This window comes from Taudactylus pleione, unplaced genomic scaffold (genome assembly GCF_031769625.1).
Source record: "Taudactylus pleione unplaced genomic scaffold, aTauple2 ptg000423l, whole genome shotgun sequence".
In the NCBI taxonomy this organism is placed as follows: domain Eukaryota; kingdom Metazoa; phylum Chordata; class Amphibia; order Anura; family Myobatrachidae; genus Taudactylus; species Taudactylus pleione.
Window position 1 is genome coordinate 1,501,657 of NW_028284825.1, and position 12,131 is coordinate 1,513,787.

General features: G+C 45.8%; 1 protein-coding gene across 1 annotated transcript in view; it reads left to right on the plus strand.

The window, feature by feature from the left end:
• The window catches only part of LOC148506147 (uncharacterized), a 162,808-nt gene that overhangs the window by 128,917 nt on the left and 21,760 nt on the right, over window positions 1-12,131 (plus strand). The window contains exon 16 of the mRNA XM_088447196.1: window positions 489-552. Coding sequence (XP_088303322.1) covers window positions 489-552 — 64 coding nt within the window. The remainder of the gene's footprint in view (window positions 1-488; window positions 553-12,131) is intronic.

A 12,131-nucleotide genomic window follows, 5' to 3' on the forward strand; every position in this document is an offset into this window, starting at 1 on the left:
TGTGGGTTGTAACAGGGGAAGGTGTTTGTGAACAGGGGAGTGGTGTTGCGAACGCAGGCATGTCAGTCCCCCAAAACGCCGTTTAAAGGGCATGCATATTTAGCAACGTAGCGTCATTGTACACGTCACCTGCATGTATTTCACAGGGCTTGCGGCGGGGAAAGGCAACCCCAAGGGCTGCGAGCTGCTCCGATGGCTCACGATGGTTCCGATTAATCATACATTTCCCGAAGATGACGTGTGTTGCGAGAGGCAGGGGGGCATCTTCAGACACTTGCGAGCGCACTTTTCCGTAGCTCACTAACACACAGTGGACGTCCTTACGCGACGCAGTGCGAGTGCTTAATTGAAATATCCGGATCCTTTTGGCCAGCGAGCGATCGCATCTTGCAAGCGGGTCTGAATGAGCTCCATTGTTTGTACAACTTGTAAGTGCATGCAATGTTTAATTTAATAATAATTGCTTTTATTATTGTATTTTATCTTAGAATGCGCTGTCCAGTAGGATGTAATGCACAAAGCCATATTTGGGGAACTGACATCTATACATCTGTAAGATACTTAATTGTTCATTTATTATGTGACATTAATCTGCCAGGCTTATACAGTGATGGGCAACCTGATAAATTCCAGGCGCCGCATGAGTGGTCCTTTCACCTTCAAAAGGGCCACACATTACCCTTCATCTCAGCAATAAGTTAAAACAATATTTTTAAGAAAAGAAAGACAATTATCACTAATAACATAGTATCAGGAATTTTACACAAATGCTAAAAGCTATACAGGTTGAGTCTCCCATATCCAAATATTCCGAAATACAGATTTTTTTTTTTAGCATGATTGAAATAGTGAAACCTTTTCTTTTTGATGGCTCAGTGTGCACAACCTTTATTTAAGGCACAAAAGTATTAAAAATATTGTCTAAAATTACCTTAGACTTTGTGTATAAGGTGTATATGAAACATAAATAAATTTCATGTATGTACACAAACTTTGTTTGAGCCACAAAATTATTGAAAATATTGTATAAAATAACCTACAGCTGTGTGTATAAGGTGTATATAATACATAAATGCATTCTGTGTTTAGATATGGGTCCCTCTACCAAGATATTTCATAATGGTATGCAAATATTCCAAAATAAGGATATCCAAAATACCCCTGGTCCCAAGCATTTTGGATATGGGAGACTCGACATGACAATAAAGCAGGGGTGGCCAACCCACAGCTCTCGAGCCGCATGAGCCTCTTTTGAGCTTCTAATGCTGCTCCCGGCACATCCTCTTTTATTTAACACACATTTCAAAATACTGTCATACCCGGTACTCAAACCTATCACATCTCACATGGCAGTCAGATACATGGGGCTATCTGCCCCACAATTTCTGATGGCAGCCCTGAACAAAGCCAGCAATTCTCAACCCAGTTGTTACCAGCACATTTCTTGACCCAGTTGTTACCAGCACATCTCGATTACCCTTGTCAGTGAGTTCAGCTGCAGCTGCAGGGTACATACAGTACACATATCTCCTTGCCGCTAATATTTGCTGCATATACACTACAAGTAGCACTCTTTCTATACCTTCAGTCTGAGATCAGCCATTGGACTCACAATGTACAGTATTTGGCAGTGATACTTGGATAACAGTGGTACAACAAGATTGGTACCCCTTCATCATCATACGGAACAAATCAGACATGTCATGGCCCTTCACAATGAGGCCACACCCCTTTTCCAGATGCCTGTCTTATATCCCTAATTGAAAATAGGGGGGGCAATGCTCTTTCTGGCCCAAGGCACCAAAAAGTCTAGCTACGGCTCTGGCAAGTATGTCAATGGCCAAAACAAATATTAAATGGGAGAGAGGGCACACCTGGTGTGTACCATTAGATATAGGTAATGCATCCAACAGAAAACCATTGCTAAACACCTTCATAGAACTATATAGAGCCAGTATTGATGACAATATATGAGCGCTAAAACCATATTTGGACAGAACCGTACACATATACAACCAATTCAACCAGTCAAATGATTTTTCAGCATCGATAGAAAGCAAAAGTACTGTAATCCAGAGTTGGAAGCATTAAGCATGTCAATGAGATTAATCACTCGCTGGATATTTCTGATGCTTTTCTGCCACAAAAACAGATGTCAGCTTAGGGACAAAATGTTCTTGGAAATTCACATAAAAGTCATTAAGAAGACTGTCAGGGCCAGGTGCTTTCCCATGCGGAAAATAATGAATAGCCGATGCTACCTCTAATGAGGTCCATGGGGCATTCAGTTCCATCAGTTGATCTGCAGTCAATGAAGGTAAACCAATATCTGACAGAAAGGTTTCAATAGAAACAAAAGACGGTTGATGGATAGAAGAGTCTGAGGACAGATTTAATAATTGGCGAACTGGGTAGCAATCTGAAATGGGTTAGTAATCTTAACTCCTGAAGGGGAGAGAATATGTTTAATTCTATCCTTGGCCTGATGTGTCCGAAGTTTACGAGCCAAAACTCTCCCAGTTCTATTACCTGCTAAATAAAACTTTTGAATCAATCTATTTAGGGCAGCTTGAGTACGCGCCATGAGGAGCTTCTGAAGCTGACTCCCAATAGCTGATCACTCTTTGAAAAGCTCTTTAGAGGGACAAAACTTATTGTGAATTCTTAAGTTTAGCCTCCAAATCTATCTGCATCTGAATTTCTTGATGTTTAAGCCTAGTGCCTACTTGAATAGCAAAACCATGAACAACAGCCTTAAGAGCACACCAAAAAGTAAGAATAGTGGTATCAGAGGGGATAGTATCCAAATAGGATGTTATACTATCAGCTCTACATTGTTTTGTAATAGGATCCGAAAGAAGGTGAGGAGATAATCTCCAAGTGTGGGGGAAGGGGGCATATTACTGTGGGACAAGTCCCAAACCCACAATAATGGAGCGTGGTCAAACCACGTAATAGGCAAAATATCCAAAGACTGTTACAACATCCAATGGATGCTGTAACGTCCATTCATCAGTTAACAGAAGGTCTATGCAGCAATATGTATTATGTACTGGGGAGAAATAAGTATAACCCCTCCCCGTTGGATTCTGAATCCGACAAACTTCTTATAAATCGAATTCTGCCAGTAAAGCAAGATGGGATCCAGATTGAAAGGGAGCACTGGAAGGCTGCCACAATTTATCCAACTTAGGGTCAAGAACTAAGTTGAAATCTCCTAACAATATAAGGGAGCCCCGTCTGATTTTCTGAATAGCTAACCAAACTTTCCTATGAAACTGAACCTGGTTGGAATTAGAAGCATAAACAGAGATGAGGGTCACCCATCTATATTCCATCTGATCCATAAGAAAAAAATATCACCCATCTTTATCTGCTACTTTTAAATGTAAAACAATAGAAACTAAGTTGCTGAACAAAATGGCCACACCATTGCATTTAAACAGGCCATTGGCTCCTCTGCGAGTTTTGATTTAAGGTGCTGAAGACTGGAATCAATTTAAAACTAATGATCGAAGCAGAAATATATGGAATGAGTTAAGTATCCACAATTGAGATGACATTTTCAACTTGTAGGCCACAGGATTTAAGACACGAGAAATTGGAAAAGATCCGATGTAACGAGGAGCAAATTTCATGCTGGGAACTCTGAGTCTAATATTTTAGATTGAAAGCCAAGAACAGCCTCCAGCTATCAAGGAAGGTACAGCTTGAAATTTCCGATCTGCAAAACTATTGTAATTCGAAGAAACTTTTTTTAAGACAGGAATGTACACTGTTCAAAATTTTGGTGAAGAACTGAAGAGTATTATCAGCCGCAGGAACAACCACAGAAGGTAACAATTGGAAGTCTGGAACACGAGGATGGAAGCCAAAGACTGTGAAGAATGGAGTTGTATTGGTAGTCGTATGGTATCTGGAGTTGTGGGCAAACTCTACCCAAGGCAGTAGGTCCACCCAATTGTCCTGGGAGGAAGACAAATACAATTGGATAAATGTCTCTAGATCTTGGTTTACCCTCTCCGTTTGCCCATTAGTTTGGGGATGATATGCTGAAGAGAATTTAATTTGACTTGCATTGCAGAACACAATGCTCCTCAGAACCTGGCCACAAACTGTATACCTCTGTCTGAGATGATTTCCTTTGGGAGACCATGAATACAAAAAAATTAATGTGTGCTAACTAGGGGTGTGCACCGGCCACTTTTCGTGTTTTGTGTTTTGGTTTTGGATCTGGATCTTTCTTCGTGTTTTGGATCTGGATTGGTTTTGCCAAAACCACCCTTCCGTGTTTTGGGTTCTGGGTTTTGTGTTTTGGATCTGTATTTTTTTTTTTTAAAAAGCATAAAAACAGCTAAAATCACAGAATTTGTGGGTTTTTCTACTCCTATGCTATTATTAACCTCAATAACCTTAATTTCCACTAACTTCCAGTCTATTCTGAACACCTCACACCTCACAATAGTGTTTTTATGTCCAAAAGGTTGCACCGAGGTACAGTGGCGCAACTAGGGCAGGGCGAGCGGGGTGCATGCCCTGGGCGCCGTTGGACCGGCGGCGCGGGGGGGTGCCGCCGGCCACGGTACCGGCCCACCCGCCCTAGTTAGCCAGTGCAGCGCCAACCGCAATGAGTGCGGTCAGCGCTACACATTTGCACAGGACCGGTGCTAGGCTTCCAGCACCAGTCCTGTGCTGCATGCCTGAGCCCGTTCCCTCCCCCTGAGTGCTTGCCCAATAACGCCAGGAAGCGGGCTCAGGCTGTGCATAACACACGCATCGCCGCCAGCGCTGGTGGCGATGCGTGTGTTAAACAGCAGCCAATAAGAGTCAGATAGACTCTCATTGACTGCTGCAGCACCCACTGCAAGAGCCAGGCTTCCGTCCGGCTCCTGCAGTGGGTAATGGGACTGACGTCATGATGTCATGACGTCTGTCCCATAATGCTGAGCGTGCCAGCCCGGGCGGGAGCGGCGTCGCGAGCAGGACCAGGACCAGGAGCAGAGATTCAGGTAAGTATATTATTATATATATATATATATATATATATATTTTTTTTTTTTTTTACCTATCTGCACAAAGGAGGAGGGGGGTGGCTACTACTGGGGGGACCTCTACTGGGGGAGGGGTGGCTACTACTAGGGGGACCTCTACTGGGGGAGGGGTGGCTACTACTGGGGGGACCTCTACTGGGGGAGGGGTGGCTACTACTGGGGGCGCCATTGGGAGGACCTACTCTACTGGGGACTACTACTTGGGGGGGAACTACCACTGGGGGCATTATAAAAGGGGCCTACTACTAGAGGCACTGCACGTGGGGGACCACTATTGGGGGCATTAATAGGAAGGGCCACTACAGGGGGCACTGGATGGGGGGATCACTACAGGGTGCCTGCATAAGGGGATCACTACTGGGAAAACTGCATGGGGGGACTACTGCTTGGGGCACTATATAAAGGGCACTGCATAAGGGGATACCGCTACTGGGCGCACTGCATTGTGGGGACTGCTACTGGGGGCACTGCATAAGGGGGAACACTACGTGGGGCACTGCATTTGGGGGGCCACTACTGGGGGTACTGAGTAAGGGGAACTAATTGGGGTCTGTATAAGGGGGACCACTACTGGGGATACTGTATAAGGGGCACTACTATGGGCCTGCATAACAGGGACCAAAACTGCATACTGGGGGTACTGTATAAGGGGTACTACTGGGGTTAAGGTGTATATGGATAGGAATGTTCAGCGTGAAAATAAAGGGGTGTGTCATGTTGACACGCCCCATTTTTAAGTGACCACACCCATTTGTTTCGGGATGTTGGGGGTGGGGGGCTCCCTTTTCAAATTTGCCCTGGGCTACAAATACTCTAGTTACGCCACTGCCGAGGTAGCTGGATGACTATGCTAAGCGACACGAGTGGGCGGCACAAACACATGGCCCATCTAGGAGTGACACTGCAGTGGCAGACAGGATGGCAGTTTGAAAAACTAGGCCCCAAACAGTAAAAAATTCAAAGAAAAAAAAGAGGTGCAAGATGGAATTGTCCTTGGGCCCTCCCATCCACCCTTATGTTGTATAAACAGGACATGCACACTTTAACAAACCAATCATTTCAGCGCCAGGGTCTGCCACACGACTGTGGCTGAAATGATTGGTTCGTTTGGGCCCCCATAAAACAAGCTGGCAATTAATCTGTCCCTGCACAAACTGGCTCTATGGAGGCAAGATGTCGTCCTCATCCTCCTCATCCACCGATTCCTCACCCTCTTCAGTGCTGTGTACATCCTCATCCTCACAGAGTATTAATTCGTCCCTGCTGGAATCCACCACCACAGGTCCCTCTGTACGTTCTGGACGCTGGTCTCCCTGGAAGAGTTGATAATTCATTTTTATGAACATCATCTTCTCCACATCTTGTGGAAGCAACCTCCTACACCTTTCGCTGACAAGGTTCCCGGCTGCACTAAGCACTCTTTCGGAGTACACACTGGAGGGGGGGCAACTGAGGTAAAATAGAGCCAGTTTGTACAGGGGCCCCCAAATTGCCTCTTTTTCCTGCCAGTACAGGTACGGACTGTCTGACATGCCTACTTGGATGCTGTCACCGATGTAATCCTCCACCATTCTGTCAATGTTGACAGTATCATATGCAGTGACAGTAGACATGTCAGAAATTGTTGCCAGGTCCTTCAGTCCGGACCAGATGTCCAAACTTGGTCCTGCCTGCCCTGCATCACCGCCAGCGGGTTGCTTAGTATACCTAAGTTTTTTCCTGGCAGCCCCAGTTGCGGGAGAAAATGAAGAAGGAGCTGTTGACGTGTCACGTTCCACTTCAGCTGACAGTGTTTTCACCAGCAGGTCTTTGCACCTCTGCAGGCTTGTGTCGGCCAGAAAGAGAGACACCACATAGGCTTTAAACCTAGGATTGAGCACGGTGGCCAAAATGTAGTGGTCTGATTTCAACAGATTGACCACCCTGGAATCCTGGCAAAGCGAATGAAGGGCTTCATCCACAAGTCCCACATGCCGAGCAGAATCGTTCCATCTTAGCTCTTCCTTCACTTTCTCCAGCTGCTTCTGCAAAATCCTGATGAGGGGAATGACCTGACTCAAGCTGGCAGGGTCTGAACTGACTTCACATGTGGCAAGTTCGAAGGGCTGGAGAACCTTGCACAACACAGAAATCATTCTCCACTGTGCTTGAGTCAGGTGCATACCCCCTCCTTTGCCTATGTCATAGGTGGATGTATAGGCTTGAATGGCCTTTTGCTGCTCCTCCATCCTCTGAAGCATATAGAGGGTTGAGTTCCACCGCGTCACAACCTCTTGCTTCAGGTGCAGGTTCAATAGTGTTTGCTGGTGCTCCAGTCTTCGGCACGCAGTCGCTGAATGGCGAAAGTGGGCAGAAATTTTTCGGGCCACCCAAAGCATCTCCTGCTCGCCCCTGTCGCTTTTCAGAAAAATCTGCACCACCAAATTTATTGTGTGAGCAAAACATGGGACGTGCTGGAATTTGCCCAGATGTAATGCCCGCACAATGTTGGTGGCATTGTCAGATATCACAAATCCCCAGGAGAGTCTAAGTGGGGTAAGCCACTGGGCGATGATTTCCCTCAGTTTCTCTAAGAGGTTGTCGGCGGTGTGCCTCTTACTGAAACCAGTGATACACAGAGTAGCCTGCCTTGGAACGAGCGGGCGTTTCTGAGAAGCTGCTAATGGTGACGCTGCTGTTGTTGCTGCGTAAGGTGATACATCTACCCAGTGGGCTGTCACAGTCATATAGTCCTTAGTCTGCCCTGTTCCACTTGTCCACATGTCCGTGGTTAAGTGGACATTGGGTACAACCGCATTTTTCAGGACACTGAGGACACTTTTTCTGATGTTTCTGTACAGTCTCGGTATCGCCTGCCTAGTGAAGCGGAATCTAGACGGGATTTGGAACGGGGAACACACTACCTCCATCAATTGTCTAAATCCCACTGCACTAATGGCGGATACCAGACGCACGTCCAACACCAACATAGCAGTCAAGGCCTCAATTATACATTTTGCTTCAGGATGACTGCTGTCGTACTTCATCCTCCTCGCTAAGGACTGTTGGAGGGTCAATTGTTTAGTAAAAGTAGTGGTGTTCCTACTTCCTCTCTGGGATAATGAATGACTCCCAGCAGCAACAGCACTAGGAGGAAGTGGTTCTTGATCTTTCCCTATTTTATTTTTATCGGAGAAAATTTGGTCCTCCATTTATGTTATATTGATATATACGTGCGGCTAAGGCGCACACAAACACAGAAAATAATTTTTTATATTTGTTGGAGATTAGTGCACTTTGTGGGTTACACCACCCTTTAAGAAATGAGCCAGCCGGCCCTTTACGGCAGCAGTAGGTGTAGCAATGCAGGATCCTCCGGAGGAATCCCGGATAGGAGAGTCAGTCATGCCAGTGACATGGCCTGCAGGACTACTTCCGATCCTGACTAAGGAGGAAATTGACGAGGAGGGAGTTGACGGTGTGGTTTGCAGGTGCTTGGATACAACAGGACGAAGGGATTTAGGTGTCCCTGGACTGCTTACGGTCTTAGCCAAAGATTCTGAACTTGACAGTAACTTTTTATGAATGCGCTGCAGGTGACGTATAAGGGAGGATGTTCCTAGGTGGTTAACGTCCCTACCCCTACTTATTCCACCTTTACATATGGTACATATGGCAAGACAGTTGTTGTCCGGATTTGGATAGAAATATTGCCAGACCAAAGAGGTGGAATGTTTGGTCTTCTGCCCAGGCATGACCGTGATGGGCTTTTTCATTCCACGGACAACAACTGTCTCCCCCGGAGCCTGCTTTAAACAAACCACATCACCATCAGAATTCTCCTCGCAAACTTCCTCCTCAGTGCCAGCTACACCGGTATCCTCATCCTGTTGTACTTCAACAGTGACATCTTCAATTTGCATATCAGCAAGTGGACTGTGGGTGCTCCTTTCAGCACTTGCAGAGGGCGTGCAAATGGTGGAAAGAGCCACCTCTTCCCGTGCAGTGCTGGGAAGGTCAGGCTTCGCAACCGCCACCACACTTGGACTCTCCTTGGGGATTTGTGATATCTTCTTAGAACGCACAGTTCTTCGCTGTGCTTTTGCCAGCTTAACTCGTTCGACTTATTTAGCGGGAGGAGGGCTTCCATCGTCATGTGAAGCTGAACCACTAGTCATGAACATAGGGAAAGACCTTAGCCGTTCCTTGCCACTCCGTGTCGTAAATGGCATATTGGCAAGTTTACGTTTCTCTTCAGATGATTTAAATGTTTTTTTCAAGGTCATTTTCCTGAACTTTGTCATTTGGGATTGTATATGCCCTCTACTATGACATTGGGCATCGGCCTTGGCAGACAACGTTGATGGCATGTTATCGTCTATGTCATGACTAGTGGCAGCAGCTTCAGCACTAGGAGGAAGTGGTTCTTGATCTTTCCCTATTTTATTTTTATCGGAGAAGTTTGGTCCTTCATTTATGTTATATTGATATATACGTGCGGCTAAGGTGCACACAAACACAGAAAATAATTTTTTATTATTGTTGGAGACTAGTGCACTTTGTGGGTTACACCACTCTTTAAGAAATGAGCAAGCCGGCTCTTTACTTATGGGACACAGGCGCACGCTTGACGCTCCTCCTTTGTTGATGCACGTGCAGCTACAGTGCACACAATTCACAAAGACAGAAAAAAAAGAATTTTTTATTTTTTGTGGATCGCACTATGAGGGTTACACCACCCTTTAACAGACAGACGCACGCTTGGCGCTGCTGCTTTCAGGATGCACGTACAGTGCAGACAATTCACAAACACAGAAGAAAATATTTTATTTTTGTTGGGGTGCACTTTGGGGGTTACACCACCCTTTAACAGACAGACGCACGCTTGGTGCTGCTGCTTTGAGGATGCACGTACAGTGCAGACAATTCACAAACACAGAAGAAAATGTTTTATTTTTGTTGGAGTGCACTTTGGGGGTTACACCACCCTTTAACAGACTTATGGGACACAGGCACAAGCTTGGCACTGCTCCATTGTTGATGCACTTGCGGCTACTGTGCATACATTTCGCACACAAACACAGGAAAAAAAGAATTGTTTATTTTTTGTGGAGCGCACTTAGGTGATTACACCACCCTTTAAAAGACTTATGACACAGGTGCACGCTTGGCGCTGCTCCTTTGTTGATGCACGTGCAGCCACAGCGCACACAATTCACAAACACAGAAAATATTTTTTTAGTTTGTTTGAAGTGCACTTTGGGAGTTACACCACCCTTTAACAGACGAGCCAGCCGGCCCTTTACTTATGACACAGACGCACGCTTGGCGCTACTTTGTTGATGCACATGCGGCTACTGCGCACACAATTCACAAACACAGAAAAAAATACATTATTTGGAGTGCACTTTGGGGGTTACAGCACTCTTTAACGGATGAGCCAGCCGGCCCATTACTTATGACACAGGCGCACGCTTGGCGCTACTTTGATGATGCACGTGCGGCTACTGTGCACACAATTCACAAACACAGAAAAACTATTTTTATTTTGCACTTGGGGGGAGTACCCCTGATGGACAGAGCACCCCCTGGACAACACTACAGCACCCCTTTAGAACTGGGACACTGCACCGGACTTTGGAGTGGACACAGCCCCTATGGACAACTGACTGCACAACACAGCCCAGCCAGCCCCTATGGACTTTGGAGGAGTGGACACAGCCCCTATGGACAACAGCAGCACAGCACAACACAGCCAGCCCCCATGGACTTTGGAACAGTGGACACAGCCCCTATGGACAACAGCAGCACAGCGCAGCACAACACTACACTGCACTACACAGCCCAGCCACCCCTAACTTCCACCCTCCCTCTTCACTGTCCACAGCCAAGTGAGAAACTGCCGCTGATGCGGGTACCTTATATAGGATCCAAAACCCATGAGACCTGGAAGGCGGGATGATGACATTTTGCCTCGATTTCGGATCAGAGTCAGGCGGGAAAAGTCGAGCCTGACTCGGATTGGCTTCGGATCGGGGGGGCTTGGGGGGGTTCAGATTTCAGAAATCCGAACCCGCTCACCCCTAGTGCTTACTGTGGTGCTGATGGTAGACCGGACAAAGGAATAAAATGGGCCATTTTAGAAAAATGATCCACCACCACCCAGACAGTATTACATCATTTGGTGAAAGGCAGATTTGTAATAAAGTCCATTGATAAATGGGTCCATGGCTGCTTTGAAATAGATAGCAGTTGGAGAGGGCCGACTGGCATTTGATGTTGGTTTTTATGCTGGGTGCACTTGATACATGAGGCAATGAAGTCCTGAACATCTCATTTAATGGAAGGCCACCAATAAAAGCATGAAAGGAATTCAAGAGTTTTCCTAATACTGGCATGACCAGCAAATAAGGATGCATGAGCCCATGTTAATAATATTTGGTGAAGTTCTGGATGTATGAACATCTTACAAGGTGAAGGTACAGGGGCTACCTTAGTGTTGGCAAAATAAAGCATATTGAGAATAGAATGAGATTCTTGATGAGTAGTATCCTCTTCAGTAGACCAAGAATGTAATAAAGCGTCTGCTTTACAATTTTGAACTCCAGGGCAGAAGGTGATTTTGCAGTTGAACTTTGAGAAAAATAGAGCCCAATGAGACTGCCGAAGGTTGAGACACTGGGCGGACTTTAGACACAAGAGATTCTTGGGATCTGAAAAAATAGTCATGGGATGTTGAGCACCCTCAAAAAAGTAATCCCAACACCTCTAAGGCTAAGAGCTCTTGGTCACCAATTGCATAAGTTTTCTCAGTAGGAGAAAATCTTCAGGAGAAAAACCCGCAGTGATGAAGCTTCCGGTCTGCCATGATCTGTGATAAGACAGCACCTATTCCTACAGATGATGCATCGACTTCAAGGAAGAATGGTTTCTCCAGATCAGGCTTCTCTAGGATTGGGGCTGATGTAAAGGCTTGTTTTAAAGCACAATAAAGACATACATTTTCTGGTTGAAGCCTCAAGCGTTCCTCTGGAGATATGTGCAAGCAATTTACTTGTATGGGCTCATCAGCAGAAGGAGAAGAAGACTGTGGAGTACTGG